Source organism: Mandrillus leucophaeus, unplaced genomic scaffold (assembly GCF_000951045.1).
Source record: "Mandrillus leucophaeus isolate KB7577 unplaced genomic scaffold, Mleu.le_1.0 Scaffold36, whole genome shotgun sequence".
NCBI lineage: Eukaryota > Metazoa > Chordata > Mammalia > Primates > Cercopithecidae > Mandrillus > Mandrillus leucophaeus.
The window spans coordinates 3517704-3539728 of NW_012103809.1; the positions used below are offsets into that span (position 1 = coordinate 3517704).

The following is a 22025-nucleotide window of genomic DNA, read 5'->3' on the forward strand; positions in this document are numbered from 1 at the left end:
TTATTTTTGAGATGCAGTCTCGCTCTGTTGCCCAGGCTGGAGTGTGGTGGTGCAATCTCAGCTCACTCCAACTTCCACCTCCTGGATCCTGGATTCAAGTGATTCTCCTGCCTCAGCCTCCCAAGCAGCTGAGATTACAGGCACATGCCACCATGCCCAGCTAATTTTTGTATTTTTAGTAGAGATGTGGTTTCACCATGTTAGCCAGGCTGGTATTGAACTCCTGACTTCAAGTGATCTGCCTGTCTCGGCCTCCCAAAGTGCTGGGATTACAGGCGTGAGCCACCGCGCCCAGACACATCGCAGGTTTTAAATGCTAAAATAAGGGCCTCAATACTTTGAATCTCTTATGATGACACTGTTTTTATCAAAGGAGTTTGTGCCCTTTCCATTATCATACATGTTACATATTACTGAATCATAATCAAGGCTTTACATACCTTGTTATTTGTTAGTGGTCTCTGTCAGCTAGAGGGCTAGAGCTCCACAAGGGCAGGGATTTCTTTTTGTTCAGTTATATATAACAAGCACCTGGAACAATGCCTGGCACATACTAGGCACTTAACATTTATTTAATGGATGGATGGATGGGTAGATGGATGGATGATTGGATGGAGCCATATTCCCTACTAGATTACTAGATTGTAAACATCCCAAATAAACATTCTAAGAAAAGTAATACATGTACTTTGTTAAATACAATTCAAACAACCTATAAGAAGAGTATGAGACTCATTAGGGAAATTTGAATGGTGAATAATTGATGCTCTTCATAAAATATTGCTTGTTTGTTTAGGTGTAGAATGTATTGCAGTTATGGTTTACATATTGAACTACTTAAAGACACAATGATGGCTGGCGTTTGTTGCAAAACAATCTTGAGGCAGGGGAAGGGCAGTGAGAGAGATATGCATGAAACATAATCTGCTGTGAGTTGATCATTGTTTTGGGGTAGTGAGTGCATGGAAGTTTATTACACTGTCGTCTCTACTTTTGCTTAATATACTTCAAAATACTTAATTGTATTTTTTTCATAATAAAAACTGAAATATTCAAGCATTACAGAATGGCATAGAGTCAAAAGCAAGACTGTCCCATCTCTGAATTCTTACCCCTACATCATCTCATTTCCAGGTCATTCGTTTAAAAAAAAAAATCTTAACTACAAGCACCTAAAACATACCAAGCTCTATTGTAGTCACTGGAGCTATAGTTGTAAGCAAGTGCTCACATGACAGTGTAGAAACAGATAATAAATAAGCTGATAAATATATAAGACAATTTCAGAGAGTGATAAGTGCTCTAAGAAAACAAACTAGTTCTCCCCAAAGCAACCAGTGTTTCCAAGTAGTCTAGGCATTTAGCCACACATGCGTGCGTGTGCAATGCATGTGTGTGCGTGCGTGTGCACATGCGTGTGTGTGCGTGCACAATGCGTGTGTGCACGTGTGTGCAATGCATGTGCGTGCGTGCATGTGCAATGCGTGTGTGTGCATGTGCACATGTGTGAGTGTGTAATGCCTATGCATGCATGCGTGTGCACATGTGCGTGCTCATGCATGTATCACATACCATTTTATTGCTCAGATGGGAGCATCCATGCTGTTCTATACTTTGCTTCTTTCCTTGAATAATACATCCTACAGATAAGTCTATACCCAGACTGTGACCTTTCAAGAGCAAGGGCCACATGAACTCACTTCACATCCCCAGTGCCTGTCAGACCCACAGCAGAAGCCTGATAAATTTAATGCCTGATTGAAAGTCTTTCCAATCAAAAATTGGTTAAACAACAAATACTCTGCCTTCTCACCCTCTCTGTACCTTGCCTCTCCTACTCCAAAGGTGGGATCCAAGGGAGGTTTGCAGAGTTGTGTGGTGCCTGGCATATGGAGAGCTTTCAATCAGTGTTTGCTAGAGGAATTCAGAGTGGGATGAGAATTACAGCAAGGCAAAGACTGTCAGACAAACTTCTCCTTAATGAGAGCTGGGCATCTGGTGTGCTGCGCCAGGAAGAAAATGTGTGCCGGGTCCCCAGTGTGGACAGGTGTTCTCTGGCATTTGGAAGCAAAGCTAAAGCACAGTTTATGGTGCATGCCGCATGGTCTAGGTTGGTTTTGGTTTTTTGCTTTTTGTTTTTGTTTGTTTCCTTCACCTGCTCTAGCTGCTACAGCCTTTGATAATGCTGTATGCTTGCCCTAAGAATCACCTTTAATTCTCAGCAGATCTCAGAGAGCTGAACATGGAATCACTGGGCAATCACTTACCTCATGGTTTGTTTCCTGAAGAGCTTGACTCTTATAAGATCCAAGATGTCATGTTAATTTTTTAAAATGTATTCTTAGTAGTCATAATGATTCTGTTGTTGTTTTTCTGGAAAACATTAATAGCAAAAAGGTCACATGAGTTAAGTGGTCACCCAGACCATTTGAACCCCAAACCTTGCTTAATCTTGAATGGCCTGAGAAAGGTTAGAGGTATTTGCCTATGTTCTTAAAAATAAAATACCTGAGTTATTGATAAATACAAAAAAATTGGAGTGAAAGGGAAGAACAACCAACTGTAAATTGGAACTTATTTACATATTTCCTAGCATTACTTATTTTGGGATAATGCCTATTTGTGTAAAGAGAGCTGAAGAACCTGAGGATATTCTTCCTGCTACTACATCCAGGTCAATGTGTGATACTCCCTTTGCTAATCATATTTATTTAAAAGATTGGAAGATTATTCCAACAAATTGATCTAAAGACCCCTTTTTCATAGCCCAAGATACTTGTAAAACTCTCCTTTTAAAATATCACTAAAAGATCTCATTTGACATAACAATAGTGTTAGGTTGAGTGGGAGCTCAGGCCTATCCATGATGGTTGTGTGTGCTAGGTGAGTTATATCAGTTTGTGTGAAGAGAGGGAAGTGAATACGAGCACACAGAACATAGCAACAGAGGCTGGAGAATGCCTGCAAGTTTGAAAGAGGAAAGGAAGATACCAAAGACATTTTCCATCAAGTTAACCATCAAAATCATCATAGAAACAAGGACTGGCCAAAATGCTTGAGGTCTGCACATGTAAACACATGTCTTAGTCAGCTGGGGCTGCTATAGCAAAATACCACAGGCTGGGTGGCTTATACAACAGATATTTATTTTTTGAGATCAAGGTGCCAGCATGGTTGGGTTTTGGTGATGGCCCTCTTCTAGGCTTGCAGACAGCCGCCTTCTTGCTGTGTGCTTATGTAGCCTTTCCATGGTGCCTTATTGTGGAGAGAGAGAGATCCATCTCTCTCTGACGTCCTCTTCTTATGAGGGCACTAATTCCGTCATGAAGGCACCACTCTTGTGACCTCATCTAACCCTAACTACCTCCCAAAGGACTTTTAATACCATCACACTGAGGGATCAGGGCTTCAACACATGAATTTGGTGGAAGGGACACAAATATTTAGCCCAAAATAACACTAGAGTAATTTTAGCACTTTACACATGCATTTCATTTGGTTTTTGTGAGAATCTATGTATATCAGGAAGCCCTGTACAAATTTGCTTTGGATTGATTATTCACTTGACATTCAAGAAATATTTCTTATCATTTACTCTGTGCCTGGTGCCGTTGTAGGCCTTTGGGAATTCAGCAGGAAAAAACAGACATGGTCCCTGTCCTCAAGGAGCTCACAGTTTAATGGGAGAAAAAGAGAGACAATGAATAAACAAACAAAGAAAAAAGTAAATACAAATAAATCAATCACTTGTGATTTGGCTTTGAAGGACAAATACAGATGTAGTCCTAGAGAAAAGGATGGGGAAGAGGTGATTAGGAAAGGCCTCTTTGAAAAGGCAACGTTGAAGCTGATACCTGAAAGATAAGAAGCCTGCCCTGTGGATAATGGAAAAGGGTTTCAGCAGATGGAACAGCAGGTGTGAAGACCTCCAGGCAGAAGAGAGGCTGACATGTTCTAGGGACCAAAAGAAGCTTCTGTGTCTGGAACGCAGTCTATGATGGGGAGAGGACAGCATGAGGTTGGGGGGATTGGGGGTACAAGATTGCAGGGGGCCTTGTTAGCCAAGGTAAGGCCTTCATTTTATTCTAAGGATGATGGGAGCTGTTATAGAGCTTAAGCTGGGGAAAGAGGTGGTTTGGTTCATGGGATTTGTTCACTGATATGAGAAGCAGTCAGTAGATGAAGGTAAAGAAGGCAGGAAGAGAAAAAGACAAAGCCAGAACCAATTCAGATATTTTGAGTAAATCAGTTTTCTTCCAGCCTTCGTGGTCCTAGAAAACTATATGTAGACTTAGTGTTGTTTGAAAATCATTTTTTAGGTGATGAAGGGACTGTGCATTCAGCAGATGTTTGTTGAGTGTCTACCCAGATGTGTTATGTGGTGGTGGCACAAAGATTGAATAAGACAAAAACCCTGGCCACCAAGAGCACTCAGGCCAGTCAAGGATACTGACAAGCACACCAAAGACACTCAAAGAACACATGAAGAAGGGTAGTTAAGGAGGAGGAGGAGGACTCTGAAGATCGAGCCCTGCTGGGGAGGGCAGGCAGCAGGAAAGGCCTTGTGCAAAACACAAGTGCTGCATGAGCAGATTCCTTATGGAATAAGGACGACTTTTCCCAGGTGGATGGAGTTAGATGTGGAAAAGCAGGCAGGGGGAACAGCACACACAAACATTGAGAGATGAGTGAGCCGCGAGTCTGAAAGCCACTGTGACAGCTCGTGTGGCCAGAGCGCTGGGCCACAAAGGGGAGTGACAATGAGGATCTTCTCTACCAATAAGAGGGGAAGAGGGAAGAAAGCTAAGATGAATTTCTTTAGAAGACGTGTGAAGAACAATTTGGAAGAAGAATAAAGGCAAAGTAGAATCTGATGCAACAGCCCAGGCAACAATGCATTAGTCACATCTAAGGCAAGATGATAAGCCTCAAAAAGGTAAGACCACGTGACAGTCTTCATCGTATTCCCTTGACCACCAGGTACAAAACCAAACACACCATATTTTCTTAAATTACTATTAAATTGCATTGAGTAAATATAGTACCCTCACAGTGAGGGATCAGGACTTCAACATATGAATGAATTAGAATTTGTATATTCTAATATACAAAATGTCCAGTTCTAGATTCAGGATAAGATATTACACTACCAGAGAGAGGCAAAGCACTAGGTGCTATTTTTACATATTTATAAGGCCCAAACAGGTTAATGCATATTCTTGACATCACAGATTTATTTCTATGTTAATTTACTTTCAGAAAGCATATGTAACCATAATATACATGGGGGAAAAGTAATTTTATTCATGTGTTTGGACATAAAAAATATCATTATGCAGTCTAATAATCCCAGTTGACAGTTAGAATCATTTAAAAAAAAAACAGATATATTAAGAAAATTCAAGAAAAGCAACAACTACACTATGGTCTGGCTCCTCTGTTTTGTTGGGTGGCACTGATTTACACCAGCAGGCACAGTCATTTACAAGTCCATTTTGTGATCAATGCCTAGCCTATTTGCCTATATACGGCTTTATGAAAAGTGCAAGCAGGCCTACTAAAGAATTCCAACTGCCTAGACTTTTGCAGGCAAGCGAAAAAGAAGGATTTTTGTTGTAACCTGTTACGTTTACATTTTTTCTATTCTATGGTGACAGCACAGGTTTGGGGTCCCTGGTTAGATACCAACGTACTATACATACCATTTAAAAATTCAAATGGGGTTAGTTTAGATGTTGGTTCAGATCTTTTCCAAAATAGGAAAGGGCATTTTTATTCCTTTTGGATGATTCAAATCTTTTCCAGAATAGAAAAGGGCATTTTTAGTCAGTTTGGATAACTTTGAGTTTTTCTAGATAAATTTAATCTGTAAGGGATGAAAGTCGATCGGGAATTATCTCTGCCAATGACTTGGTCCAGCCAGTGGACGGTGAGTAAGTCTTGCTTCTTCTCCATATAGCTTAATTCCCACATTTCCCTCCACTTCCACTGAATGAAAACAGAAGATGTTTCCACCATAGGAAGCCACAGATAATTGAGGGAACTTTCTAAGATAGTTTTTCCTTTCTTCTTTTTATCCTCACTTTCTCTCCCCACTCAGAGTTTAAATAAATGATACATCTCTGGCTTTCCTTGCAGCCCACCTCCCCGCCCCTCCTTTTGGATAAGCCTCAGCTTCGTGGCCTGGCATGCCGGAGAAACTGGTTCTACACACCCAGGGGGAAAATGACAGCTTTTCACCGCAAGCTGCTCAGCTCATAAATAGCGAGGGATAGCGTCCACACACGTCCCGACCTGCCTCTTTCCAAACGCCTGTACAGCCAGCATGGCAGGAGTCTTCAGGGAACATTAACAGCTCTTTACATAACTTTCTGTAAAGTAGCTTAGTAATGTTTGCAGCCTAAACAGCCCACAGGTGACAGCTCTGCCATTCTAATGCCTACAAGTGAATGACCAGCTCACCTGGGCGGTTCTTTCTTCTTCCAGAGTGGCCCTGGGAGACAGGGAGAGGGAGAAAAGAACAGAGCTGAGTGGAGAGAGAAGTTAGCTTAGTAAAGAATGAAATGTCCACAAACCTGGCAAAGGGCCTATGATTTTATGCCTTGAGGTAAGAAAGTCAACTGCTTTTCCTGGAACTTGGTCTAAATTTCACACCCGCTTTTGCAAATGTCTGCTGTACGATGAGTTGTGTGAGCTCATGGTGGAAAGTGACAAAGTAGGTACACAGCTGATATAATTTATTTATAAATGCATGAGTGCCGAAAGGAGGTAAAATCACGCAGAGTTGATTTAGCTGTTGTGTTGTTCATGGAAAATATGTTGCATACCAAAAAAAACACACAGATGCACATCTAAATTATTTTAAAGACCACATTTAAACCTGGAAAATACCAGTGACTTTTTAACTTTATCACATCATAGTTCGGGCTTTAAAAAAATGGATCTATGATTATTTCCTCTTGAGACTATAAGAGAAATAATGAATATTAAAATGAAGGTACTTAGTTGTCCTTTTGTATTTAAAACTACCAGGAAAGGGGAAAAAAAAAAAAAGCAGTTTAGGTTAAGTTTAAGGAAGGAAAGAAAAGGGGGAAAAATAGATTGTCATTTTCAGATTATCATTTCATTTTAATAAGATTTTTAGGTGGTGATTGTTTTTTGCTTGTTTGTTATGCAAGCTCAACAGTAAAACAACAGAACTTAAAGATCTTCAGGTTTGAGAGGAATTATTAAGGGCTACACCTGTTTATGTATTGCTTTTAATATACATTTCACAGCATTTACTGCGGAAATCTCTTTGGGGAAATTAGCAATGGAACAATTTCTATATTTAAGAACCATAAGCCTCCATGTATGTTGAATTAACCTATTGTATAACCACAATACTAACAGCAAGGAAAAAGATTTTATTAAAATAGGGTTATTGCACCTTTTTATTTTTCTCTACTCCACTCAGCAGAATCTTAGAAAACTCTGCCATAACCTTATCTTCAAACATAAAGTGATTACATGCTTTCGATATACTGTGTTTTTGCTTTTGTTGATAAATAGCTTTCCTGTAAGAAATGGATCATGATAATCAGAAATTAGATAATTGTAAACAAATTATATTTTACTGTTTTATATAAAAATACAACCATGAATATGAAGACACTTAGAAACACAAAAATAGTAAGTTACATTTTCCATACATCAATATATAAAAACAGCCAGAAGAAATTTGTTCAAAATCGGGAAACAGTTTCTTGTCTATAAGGTATAAATCCTAACTTTTTAGCAAATGTATAATTCTGTATTTTGAAAAATATTAAAAATTAAAAATTGGTTATGAAAATAGCAATTTGTATTATTGTGCAGATTTATACACAATGGGAATCAAATGAGAAAGAAAATATTATATTCTTAATTGTATAGCAATGAAAACAACAGAATAAATCTGGAATTAAAGCTGGTCTTTAAAACAATTTCAATGTAAAGTTAAAGCATTTATTCTACTGCATATATTTTATCATCTATATAATGCCTAACTCTTGCACAAGTTGAGGTTTCTGCAAAGATCAATATTTAAAAGCTACTTTCTAGAGACACTGCTACTCAAGATTTATCATTAAATTTATTCCTTCTCCCTTTCCATTATGGATAAATGTTCTTGAGATCTAGAGAAAAGAACTTCCTGTTTCCTCCAGAAAGTAAGGAAACGAAACCAGAAATAAAGAAGAAATAAATATAACAACCCAATAGAAAAAGTACAGAAGTCATCTGTAGCTAAATACTTTGGCTTCAGATGAAGAGATAAGCAAATTAAGACCTCCCAGGAAAATCCATGCCACTTCTTACACAAAACCCAAGCCACTACTTGGACATTGAGTTAGTTCAGTGTAGACTTTCTGCCAGACATAATGTATTTGATAAAGCTTCTGGCTTTTTATCTTCAGACTTGGTTTGCTATATTAATTCAAGAGTCTGAGGAATATGAGAAACAATGGCAATATTTCAAAATTTTTCATTATCTGTTCTTGGATGTGTCTTCATTTGTCATAACTGTAGGGACTGTAATAAAGGAGCTGCTTCTGTCTTTTCATATAAATTTGGGTTTATTCTTTCTCAGTACTAGTTTCAGTCTTGGACTCCCCTGGCCTAGGGACAGGGTCTGCGCTCCTTCTCACCCAGATATCCTCAGCCGGATGTATTTATTACTTCCCACACCAAGACCGCCTTGGTCTCTGATCTTTCCAGCCTCAGAACCCATCTCTTCACCTCAGCTATAATCACACCGTTAGTGAAAGGGTGAGAGAGCGCCAGACTTTTCCAAACTGAAAATGATCACAAATTCATAAAAATCACAGAGCCAAGATTATGAAAAGCACAGTTTATAGTGGAAGCCATTTCTATGTTAAAAGAAAAACCTTAGACAAATTAAAGTTACCACAGTTTAATTGAGCAAAGAATGATTTGTGAATCAGGTAGCTCCTGAACCAGAATATGTTCAGAGAGACTCCAGCACTGCCTCCTGGTCAAAGAAGAATTATGGACAGGAAAAGGGAAGTGACTACGGAAAAAGGAAGTGAGGTTGCGGCTGGGTGTTTGCCTCATTTGAACACGGTTTGAATAGTTGGCCACCTTTGAATGGCCGAAACTCAGTGATTGGCATGAGAGTAGGTTACAGTCTGTTTACACATCCAGTAAGGTTACAGTTCACTATGCACACTTAGGCTGAATTTAAAATGCATAAGGAGGTAGTTTTAGGCCAAATTTAATTTAACACCTATTGAAAAATACAAAAATCCTAAAGCAGGATTCACTATAAGTATTTATTTCTAGAATTCCTTTCCTTCCCCTTCTTTGTGGCTTTGCCTATGTTCTTCCTAAAGCCAGGGAACATGCCAATTAGGATTTAAAAGGCCACAGTCTTATCAGTCTTTGGTAAGGCGTTGTTAGCATAATAACCAAAGTTATAAGAGCTGTTTGATATTAACAAGAGAAAGAACTGTCTTGTAGATTTTCACTCAAAAGGATGCAGATGATCACCCTTCCTGCTCTCATAGTCATCAAGGGAAAAACCATAATGTATTTACTGAATGATGAGTTTGAACCCTGAAATAAAGGCTAACACCAAATGGGCAGTGGGGACTATGACACGGAGATCTCAACAGCGGACTCGCTAATGCCCTTGGGAGGGAGCATCTGAATGGGCAGTTGACTCCTGGACTTTTACATTGGCTGGCTTCTCTTCCTAGAACCCTCTTCTCCCTTTTAGGTGTATAAAATACTCTCACCTTCTTCAAGTCTTTGCTAAAATGTTTATATTTTGATGAGGCCTCCCTTGACTGTGCTATTTAACATTGCAAACCACCCTTCAGTCCTCCACTATAGATTCCCTATTTCTTTCTACTACCTACTTATCACCTCCTGACTCTATACTCTATTACACTAGATCGTGTGCTTTTTTATTAAGTTTTCATTTATAGTTTGTCTCTTCCCAACCACAGGAGGATAGACTGTTTCAGTTTGTTTTGTTTATTCATGTTCCCTAATTTTTCCAAGCACCTCTAACAGAGCCTATGGATACTGTGAATTTCTCTCTACCCATGGACTCCATACCTCAGGCCATTTCAAATATTACAAGTATAATTAAGTAAGGGGTTACATTTAGGTTATCATCACCAAAAACAAACCAAAAAAAAAGCCACCATGGCAATAAATAGCATGAACAACTCAGTCTACCATTTTTAGTCCCTTAGCTTTAGTCCCAGAGTTTTCAATATCTATCAGTTTCCCACCAATCCCTACACTGCTACCAATAACTGAGATTTCCTTTTTCAATTTGCAAGTTATTGCTAACAAGTGATCATTGATTAACTATGCTCATTAAGCAGTCTATTGAAAAGAGAGAACCTTAGAAAAACAAAAATAAATATAAAAGGTCATCTCACCATGAATTACTGCCACCACACCACCGAAAGAATAACAATGAGAAGAGGGGAAAGAGAAGAAAGAAAACGGCAGAGGAAGAGAACAGATGTTAATACATTAATCAGTTACATTGGAAAATGATCCTCCTAAATGCTGTTATTAGTTTATATACCATCGCTATCAATAGTCATACTTCAGTTTTTTTGTTTGTTTGTTTGTTTGTTGGTAATTCCAAAGAAAAAGTGTGAGATAGAAAAAAAAAAATGAAAACACATCATGAGATAGGGAGCAATTTGAGGTCTCATGTTGGCAAACGGAATGTTCATTATGGTTCTTAACAATTTAGGTAACTTTTTCACTGACACTTGGAGAACAAAAGTATTTTTTTAATTATGCCTCTAAAAGCTAGAAGATGTAATTATAGCACTTTCTCCTCACCTGTTAATGTTTGTTCTTTATTTATTTATGTATTTATTTATTTTTAAGACAGCTTCTCCCTCTGACACTCAGGCTGAAGTGCAGTAGTATGATCACAGTTCACTCAGTGTTGACTTCCTGGGCTCAAAAATCTTCCCACGTGAGCCTCCTGAGTAGCTGGGACTACAGATGCAGGCCACCACCCTTGGCTAATATTTATTTATTTATTTATTTATTCATTTATTTATTTTTATTTTATTTTATTTTTGTTTGTTTGATTTATTTATTTATTTATTTATTTAGTAGAGATGGAGTTTCACCATGTTATCCAGGCTGGTCTGGAACTCCTGAGCTCAAGTGATCCACCCACCTCAATCTCCCAAAGTACTGGGATTACAGGAGTGAGCCACCATGCCCAGACTGTGGTTGAGATCTTATGTCCTCTATATCTGCATTCAATATAACTTCTACTGTTTTGTTTGGCACAGATATACTTTGTTAAATTTATTATCAGGTGGTAACAAATATCAGACTGATTTTGACAACTCTTGGGTTCTCGAGTAAGACTTTGAAATTCATGAAGAAAAAGCATTTCCAATTTTCTCCTGCAGATCATATAAATACTAGGGTGGAGTCTAAAATCTCCTGCCTGTGAACTGAGCCCATGACCCTGCATAAATCATTTGAACTGCTCTGGTTCACATAATTCTGTGATTGCTTATAAATACAGCTGAAAGACTATTAATTTCTTCACCAGGCACCAGTAAAGGAGAGGAATGGGGACACTTCTTCCTTCGGGAGCCAGGGCAAAGGATGTATAACCAAAGCCAATGTAAACTAAGGCGAAGAAGCCAGTACTGTCACTTGCTACTCAGCACCTGTTTAGTTATTAGTAGATATTAGATGTGTCACTGTAAGATTCTAGGCAAAGGGCTAGAGAGAAGATGCAGGAAATGTTAGCCCTGTGGGTTAAGGCTCAGTAGAATGATTTGAACAATATTCAAAGGATGAATGAATGGATCAATGAATCAATACATGAGAGATCCAAAATGCAAATATTTAAAAATCAAATAGGAAAATAAATAACTCTTTGAGTCAATTCAAATTTTTAGCTCCTTAAAATTTAAATAAATAAAGTTTTCACCTGAGTGCAGTGGCTCGAGCCTATAATCCCAGCAACTTGGTAAGCTGAGGCAGGAGAATGGCATGAGGCCAGGATTTGAGACCAGCCTGGGCAACACAGTGAGATGCCATCTCTAAAATAAATAAATTCATTAATTAAATAAATGAAATAAACTCAGCCCAGCATGTTGGGCCATGCCCATAGTCACATCTACACAGGAAGCTAAGGTGGGAGAACCATTTAAGCCCAGGAGTTCAAGGCTGCCGTGAGCTATGATTGCAGCACAGAACTCCAGCCTGGGCAACAAAGCAAGACCCCAACTCTAAAAATAAATAAATAAATAATAATAATAAAGCTTTCCCTGAAAATTAAAGGTACAGGAAAGTGACAGAGGAAATAGAATTTATACAGGTATTTAAAAGAGTATTATGTTTACTGTGGCAATTTTATAGTAACTGAAACTAACAGAAACCACAAAAGGAGATTAATCAAATTATAGTACTTCATACAATAGAATACTACACACCTGTAAAAATAATGTAAAGAAATTTTGTACATAATGGGAAAATCTTTTCAATACAATGTTAAGTGGAAAAAAGGTCTACAAATGAGTACATATATATGTATATATATAATGAGTATATATACAAATGAGTGTATACAAATATATACTACAAATATGTACAAATATATACAATTGTGTATATATACAAATGAGAACATATATAATGAAGCCATTTTTATAATTAAGAAAATAAATGTGTATGTGTACACAGATGTTAGTCATTATGTCTCTTAACTATTAATTCTACTAATGTGTATTTATAACAAATATGTATTATAATTGTCTTCTTAAGAAACAGTGTGTGTATATATATGTGTGTGTATGTGTGTGTGTGTGTGTATATATATATTTTTTAAATATTGTTGTGGTGGTGAGCAGAATAATGGTTCTCTAAAGATGTCGACGTCCTGATCCGAGGTACCTGTGACTGTGGTGTGATGTGTTACACAGCAAAGCAAAATTAAGAATGTGGATGGGGCTGTGGTTGTTAATCAGCTGACTTTAAAATAAGATTATCCTGGATAGGTGCAACATAATCACATGAGTTCTTAAAAGGAGAAGCAGAGGGTTAGAGAAGGACAGGAGAAAGACTCACTTGTTGTATTAGTCTGTTTTCACACTGCTATAAATAATTGCCTGAGACTGGGCAATTTATATAGGAAAGAAGTTTAACTAACTCAGTTCAGCATGGCTGGGGAGGCCTCGGGAAACTTACAATCATGGTGGAAGGCAAAGGGGAAGCAAGGCACCATCTTCACAAGGCAGCAGGAAGGAGAAGCGTCAAGTGAAAAGGGAAGAGCCCCTCATAAAACCATCAGATCTCGTGGGAACTCACTCACTATCATGAGAACAGCATGGGGAAACTTCCCCCATGATTCAATTACCTCTACCTGGTCTCTCCCTTGAAAGGTGGGGATCATGGGGATTATAGAAATTACAATTCAAGTAAGATTTGGATGAGGACACAAAGCCTGACTATATCACCTGCCTTCACTGGCTTTGAAGGCGGGAGAAGGAAGCCACAAGTCAAGGAATGCAGTGGTCTCTAAAAGCTGGTAACAACCCTCAATAGCCAGCAAGGAAATGGAGACCTCAGTTTTACAACCACAGGGAATTGAGTTCTGCGAACAACCCCAGGAAAGAGCAAACAGATTCTCCTCTGGAGCCTATAGGAGAGGAATGGAGTCAGCCGACACCTCGATTTTAGTCCAGTGAGATCCATGTGGGGTTTCTGACCTACAGAACTCATATGATGAGTTTGTCTTGGTTTAGGCCTCTACATTTGTGATCCTTTGTTATGGCAACAAGAGACAACTAACGCCATCAGAAAGGGTTTGGAAATGCAGAGAGGACAAGGAGAATTAATTTCACAAACGAGGAAGACTCAGTAGAAATACACCATGTATGAGAGATTCAATAGGATCAAAGAGTAATAGAAGAGAAGTGAAAGAGAAAAAGTTGGAAGGATCCAGATTAGAGAAAGCCAGAGGTGCAAATCTGGATGATAGGGAAGTCAGAGAAGATCCAGGTGGTGCATGTCAGCTGTCCTCAACCTTAGAGGGATGCACCAGAAAGAAGCTGCCTTCCGAAAATAAAATGGAAGGCTGCTGGGGTGGTGGGGAAGGGAGGAAGAGACTTTCCCTGGGAAATATGGAGGACATTTTCTAAAGGCTTAAGGCAGCCCCTCGTGGGTACTGGTAGTCTGGAAGGCTAAAGAGAAATTAATTTAAAGGTGGCCAGTCAGCAGCAAGCCCTAGCAGAAGGAATCTGTGCTCAGCTGAACCAACAGCACTCAATGGCCCGGGAGCCAATTGCTGGGGTGAGCCTCATCCCTTGATGGAATTGGTAAAAGTTACATGTAATCACGATTGCAGGGAAAAAATGATAAGCTAGTCCCAAAGTTCCTTCATCCTCAGTCTTTTCATTGTTCCGGTTTAGGATTCAGCAAGCAGGAATGGCTACAACCATTTAATCCTTACTTCAGAATGAGAGCCTGTGTTCTTCCAATTTACTCTGCCATACACAGGCAGTATTTGTGTAAACAGCAGCTTATTGGTATTGCATTTACCCAAATCTAAAGAAAGTGAATGACTGTATTGAATTTTTTTTCTTGTTTGTTGGTTCATTACATGAAGGTTGGATCAAAGCCTACATTTAATATAAATAAAAGTTGATCTGCTAAAATATTATGAAAAACATCATTAAATCCCAAGAAAGTAGCCATTTCTAGAACCTAAAATTTTCTGTTTTTCTGATAGACTGCCAGCAGCTCTTTGTTTAGATTAGAATTTAGTGTCTGCCAAATTGGAAACTGTAGAACTCAATCTCAAAAGATTTTTTTTTTTTTTTTTTTGGTAAACTTAATGGAAGACTCTAAGCAGCTCTCCTCAAATATTCACCCTAGTAAACAAATGAGTATTTTCTACATAAAAATTCTGTGAATTTATAAGCCAGCTACTCCCCACAAAGTTGTGGGGGAAGGAGGAACAGAAGACAGATCCAATGTAACCTTATTTTCCGGAGGCAATTCCGAGGATTCCTGGAGTTCTAGAATAAGGTGCCTTGGGGAGGAATAAAATTGGAGATGATGGAGTTGTTACAGGGCTCCAGCCTAGAGCATGACATTCAGCCCAGCATACCTAAATGCACCTTGAATCCAAATGAAGACCAGACCATCACTGCTGCACCAGGCTCTGATGCACAGGAATCAGGGAGATTTCCATGGTCATGGAGAGCTGGCCATGTGTCAGGCCTTTGCCAAGCACTTTCTCAAATACTAATTTATTCTCAAGAACTGAAGGAGGCAGGTCATAGTATCCCATTTTTGTAGATGAGGAAACCTCAGTATAGTGGATAAGGGTTTATCCCTCTTCAACCACACGGTGTAAAGTAAACCTCCAGTCATTCTTGGTTCCACTGTCCTGTTTGATTTCCTTCAATACGTCTATCTTTACCTGGAATTACTTTGTCTATTTGTTTGCTTCCTTGTTCCCAGATTATGCTTAATAAATATATATGGAGTGAATAAATGAATTTGCCCAAGCCCCACCAATTGTTGGTACCTGGAGTAGAATTTGAACTCAGCTCTATCTGATTCCAAAGATAATTACATGCTTAAAGAGTGTTTTATTTATAATCCCAGCACTTTGGGAGGCCAAGGCAAGCAGATCACAAGGTCAGGAGTTCAAGACCAGCCTGACCAACATGGCGAAACCCCGTCTCTACTAAAAATACAAAAATTAGCCTGGCGTGGTGGCGTATACCTGTAGTCCCAACTCCTCAGGAAGCTGAGGCAGGAGAATTGCTTGAACCCGGGAGGCAGAGGTTGCAGTGAGCCAAGACTGTGCTACTGTACTCCAGCCTGGGCGACAGAGCGAGAGACTCAGTCTCAAAAACAAAACAAAACAAAAACCCACCATTGTTTTATTTTAAAAGAGCTACATAGATACTTACTAATGAAATGACATGATGTCTGAGGTATGCTTCAATATAATGTGGGGGTGGGGGAGTGTGTACATTGAAACAAAACTGACCACATGTTGATAGTTGTTGAAGCCAAGTGATAGGCACAAGCAGGTTTATTGCAATATATTCTCTCTTCTTTTGTATATGCTTGGAATTTTCCATGGTAAAAGTTAAATTTAAAAAATAAACAGAACTTCAATAAATTTTTAATTTCTGTCCTTTCTTCTCCTGCTACAATCGTTATTGACAGTCCATTCTCCTTCTCATCCTGTGGTATCTAAACAATTTCTATTCCCCTTCCTGCCTTTTCTCCTCCATTTCTCTGACTTATGTACAGTAGACAAAATTTTTATTTCTCCCTGAGCACTTCTACATGTAAAATATTGCCGCATTCTCAATTCTATCTACTAACCAAAAAGCAGGAATTTAATTCCAAAACTGTTTATGTGCAAATCAGTGAGTTTATGTACAAGTTTAATATATTTAATGATTTTAAGGAAAATTTAAAATTCATATATGCAAACAAATTGCAACACAGTACACATCTGACTCATTGTTATTTAAACTCTTAAACATAACTTATATCATTATTCACTAAATGTTCTCCTGAGGTAAGCATGCAAGCGGTAATACCTATTCAAGGCAATTGTAGGAAATAAGACTGGATTTAAACACCAAATAGGAGAGAAATTTATCGTTTTTGCTTTCATTCTTCTGATTTCTACTGTCTTTCCAGCAGTATCGCTGGGGCAAGTGCTACTGATTTCTCAATGTATTTCCATTCTGTGATTCATCCTTGTCACTTGAACCCAAATGATGTTGGAACAGCAATGTGCCCAGCCCCAGATGAGATGTTCACTCTCTCACTCTCTCATACCTCTAAGGATAGATTTGTAAAATCATCTGGCTACTAACATATACGTGAAAGCTCACTTGTGTTCTGGAAAACCTTTAACACTTGCTAATGAAAGGAGACAGGAGTAATTAGCATATCTCTCTACCACCACCATCTAATACACACACACACACACACACACACACACACACACACACTTACTTTTCTTCCCATCTTGAATGTAGATGTAATGACTGGAGCTACAGCAACCATCTTGCAGCTATGAAAATGGAATCAAACAAACACAGGAGGACAGAGTGGAAGGAGGCAAGAAGCCTGGGCACCTAGTGGCATCATTGCAGGATGCCACTGAATCAATGCCAGCAGCCATTTTCTTCTAGACATCTGTTTATATTCTTTACATCAGGCCTTTTCAATACCTGCAACCAAATACATTCCTAACTGATATAATTTGTGCTGAAAACCTTTACCTGCAGATTAATATTGATAAATTTAACAGAAAATCAGATTTGAAGATGAGGAGAGATGCTAAAGTGGATGGGCTTACACACATACATGCATAGACTTGTTCAGCTTGTGAAATTTACCCTGTGGCTTCAGGCAATTTTCCTGAGATTCCGTTGGGTGTTTGAAAACACACAAGCCTCCGTTTACTCAAAAGACTGTTTCATTCAGTAAAATGGGTACTAATCTAAACAGTGGAGGACACAAGGCATTCTATATTTTGCCATAAATAAAATTACATATTGTTAAATAAAATGTATGCAAAATACATTCATTTTCTGCTCCTTCCCTCATGTACACCTCATCAGTTTCATGACTTCTCCCCACCCCCAGCTACCATTCCTTTTTCAGCTTGTCTTTTATCTTCTCACCCTGATTGCTACCCGCTAACACCTGATCTTCAATTTCTAATTCCTTCTCCCCAGAAATAATTGTTGGATTTTATGCCCATCCTGCATCCGTTATTAGATCCTTTCCTTCGCTCAGTATTTACTGAGCACTTACTATGTGCTACCATACAAAGGGAGTGGTGCTGGCGGTCTACCAGTGAGGCCCCCTGTCTGGTGAATCTGATGCTGTAGAATCTCACAAATTCTCTCTTATATGATATCTCAGGGTAGTTATTTATGCATTGAATTTTACGCTTACGTGGCTGAAACTAATGTATATGAAGAAATCACAATTTTTTTAATGTTTCAAAACTTGACATTCCAGACTTGCTACTGCAAGGAAATAATTGGCAAGTGACCTTTAGATGCTTTAATTGGGTGACAAGCTTACTTGGATGATAATTCAAATGGTTCTACATGTTTAATATGTGCTAAAAAGAAAAAGATATATTTGAGTATTTGAAATTCTTTCAGAGGGTATCAGCAGCTTAGAAAATACTAGGTCTGAGCAATATATACAAACACACGTATACACACATATACACACGTGTTTGAAAAATTATAGAATCTTAAACTTAATTCAAGCTTAGATATTAAAGTCCAATTCTATTCTTTGACACAGTAGACAACTAAATCCCAAAAAGGTTCAGTGATTTAGTTAAGATTATAAAGCTAGCAAATGTGTTAGGTTCAATTATTTCACTCATAGAGGAGGTTTACTATATAGGAGTCCTCAAATCGTGACTGAAAATGGGCTCTCTGGCACTCTTGGAAAGAGAGAATTTTAGAGAAAGAAAATAGAACTCAGTCTGTTATTGAGGTAGAGGGGCTGGTGCAGCTGGTTGGAACCATGGAAGAATGAAGATGGGCAGAGCTGTCCGTCTTCTGTTTAGTTTTTGAAAGACAAACATATAGACACCATGTCATAACTGTACCCGTAACTGTGGTTCAGGGATCGACCCTACAGTTAAAACATTTAAGGAAGAAATTGTAATATTTTTTCTGAAAATGCATCATGCCCTGTTTTAAAGCCCTGCTTAGAATGAAAAACACATAATTCTGCTGCATCTATGACTAAATAGTCTTTGAATCTAGGAATCAAATCTAGCTAATTTGTAACCTCTGTGTATGAATACATCAGAGGTTTCATGGGAAACATGAGTTAGAAGAGTTGAGGCTAAAGAGAGGTTACCAATTTGTTCCCCAGTTGGCATTTCTTGGAATTTTTCTCCATGTAGTCATCACTGCGTTGGAATGTAGGCATGACATCTGAAAGGTACCTTGCACAGAAGATCTCAAAATGGCATTGTAGATCTTTAGGGAGTCTCTGAATGTACCATGCTCCCAATGTCCACTTTGAGGAGAGAGGGCCCATCATTTTCATCAGCTTTTCAAGGAAGTCTCTGATCCTAGAAAAGTTAATGATTCTATTAATAAACTTTGTGACTCCGAACACACTTCGTGGATAGAAACATGGTCAATGCGTAAAGGAGGCCAGTGCACAATTGGGCTTCTCCCAGTTTCTCTCTCAAGGCGAACACTAATTTATGCCAAGCAAGTAGAAAAGAAATACGCATTTCACTGATTTTATTACCTTTTCCTAAGGGTAGGGCCAAAAGGTGAAAAAATTAAGTTGTCAACAGGTACAATTTTGTACTTAACTTGTAAGAGAGTGAAAGTGTAGACAACATGGAGTGTAGAACGCACAGATAAAATCATTATTTTATCCAGCACCAGCAGAACCCTCACAGCACCGTTCCTCGCCCTGGCCACAGTCGCCTAGGGTAACGTGTGAAAGTGTGTGGAAACCATGATTAATGGTTCTTACTTATCTCCTATTAAAATGCCTAGCGGCCTTCGAATATAGGTGCCTGAACGTTTTAAATTTATTAATTTATTTTTATTAGAATCAGTGTATCCTGACACTAAATTGCTTTAGCACTTTGCAAGAATACTAAACTAATTTATAAAGTAAGTTTTTCTGTCTATGCATGGCCTGGGCATTTCTTTATAAAGGATTGAACTTTCTTTTTTATTCAGAGCTTTTATTTTTCCATGTATATGAATTATTTCCCAAACTGGCCATTTTCTTCTACCTTCCTCACTTCCATATGCATTTTTGAATGTGCCATGGGATTTTTTTAGCATTATGCTGCCTGCGGTTCACAGAAAAAGGATACATTTGACTTTAAATAGAATGAAAATGATATTTTTCACACTTCTGTTTAGTTTGTGAGACTGCAAACACATAGATATCATGAATGCTACGTAAAACTGATTAACTCAACAAACATTTATTTATTGTGTACCTACGAGGTGCCAGGAACTGTGAATAACAATAGGAATGGTAAAAAAAAAAAAAAAAAAGCAGGTTTTTACCATGAGGGCATTATGCCAAGTTTTGTGGTACATTCTTTATGTTGACTCTCTGATTTAATTCTCACCATAATCCTATGAACTGAATATTCTTTTATTTTTAAGCCTCACATTACAGATGGGGAAACTGAGGCAGAAAAGGTTAAATCTATTGTCCTGAGTCTTGCAGCTAAAACCTGGTGGAGCTGGGGATTTGGGCTCAAGCAACCCCATCTAGACCCTCCATGTTTATACACCTGACCGTCACGGTCTTACTCTGGAGGTAGCACAGGAAACAAAACAAATGGAGCTAAAAAAAAAATAAACAAATAAATAAATAAAACCACACAGAACTTATTTCTTTTTTGTTTTCTAGAGAGCAACCCAGTATTATGGAGAGAATTTTGAGACATATTATCACTTGATTCATATTTTTAAAAATAATATAACAAAGGGTAGGCATGGTGGCTCAAGCCTTAAAAAATTGCCAGCATTTTGGGAGGCTAAGGTGGGAGGCTTGCCTGAACCCAGGACTTCAAGACTAGCCTGGGCAACACAGTGAAACCCCATCTCAAAAAATAAAAAATAAAAAATAGCTGAGCATGGTGGCACATGCCTATAGTCCCAGCTCCTTGGGAGGCTGAGGTGGGAGGATCACTTGAGCCCAGGAGATTAAGGCTGCAGTGAGCCATGATCATGCCACTGCACTTCAGCCTGGGCAACAGAGTGAGACCCTGACAAGAAAAGAACAGAAAAGGAAAGGAAAAGGAAAGGAAAAAGAGAAAGAAGAGAAGAGAAGAGAAGAGAAGAGAAGAGAAGAGAAGAGAAGAGAAGAGAAGAGAAGAGATGGTGAGAGAAGGAAAGAAAAAGACTACAAAGAAAGAAGCAAATTATGAGCTTTGAAATTTTTTTCTCTATGTCATATACTTCATATTACACTCAAATCTGTATTTATTAAATCATAGTTCAGAATATCTGGAATCTTATTAACCATTCCCATAAATTCTGGCATACTCTTTCTTAATTGAGAGAAGGGAGGAAATCTAGCTAATGCATTTTCTACTGCTAAATTGTCACCAAGGGCAGAAATGAATTGAGAATATGAAAATCCATGGGGAAGGTCTTTAAGAAAGAAGTACAACCACTAGAAAAAAATATGTATGTTTGTCTCGCTCATCCGCAGCCACTCTGGCTTTTCACCCGTGATACGGATGCGGTGGCAGGGAAGGCGAGCACCGGAGGTACAGCATCTCTCCGTGGTCTGTGCAAGGCCGCAGGTGTGCACCTCACCACTTCGGAGCGCCGGCTGGGTGCCATGGGGAAGTGTCAGGACACCACGTGAATGAAAGGTGCTTGCCAGGTTGCCAGACTGATAAGAGGAGAGTAAACACTATCTATTTCAAAAGGAAGTTTGTTGTGACAAGGTTTTTGGCCCATGTTCACTAAAGGATGATGTTTTCAGAGGAAAAAAAAAAAAAAACTTTTTGCATGAATTTCCATTCTCTTAGAGAATGGAAATTTTGCAAATGCATCCTCTGAAGTTGGTGCACCACACCTGCTGACAGGAGCCAACCACGTGCCCTGGCAGGATGAGGTGAATGCAGGCAGCGGGGCTTGAGCCGTGGTGGGATTTCAGCACCAGGGCTGTGGGCTCACAGACGCTTTCCTTACTGCCACCATCCAGGAATTTACATTCTAGACGACCCTCTCTTATGTCCTAGAGCTGTGTATCTTTGGATGCCTTGGCTGAAATTCAAATATCCCTTAAGGCATCATGAAACCTAGAATATGGTCCTGAAAGACTATTTATCCAAGAGTCTATAGGTAATTACAAAATTGTTTATAAAGAACTTTTATTTATGATGACTCAGTATATTAATCATGACATCATAATATTTTTAAGACATATGCAATAAACGTGAGGCAATGAGTGAAGTG

General features: G+C 38.7%; 1 protein-coding gene across 1 annotated transcript in view; it reads right to left on the reverse strand.

Annotated features, from left to right (window-relative positions):
* The window catches only part of LOC105546482, a 659409-nt gene that overhangs the window by 600341 nt on the left and 37043 nt on the right, over positions 1-22025 (reverse strand). The window contains exon 2 of the mRNA XM_011989689.1: positions 2268-2373. Within this exon, the coding sequence (XP_011845079.1) occupies positions 2268-2272 (5 nt within the window). The 5' untranslated portion in view covers positions 2273-2373. The remainder of the gene's footprint in view (positions 1-2267; positions 2374-22025) is intronic.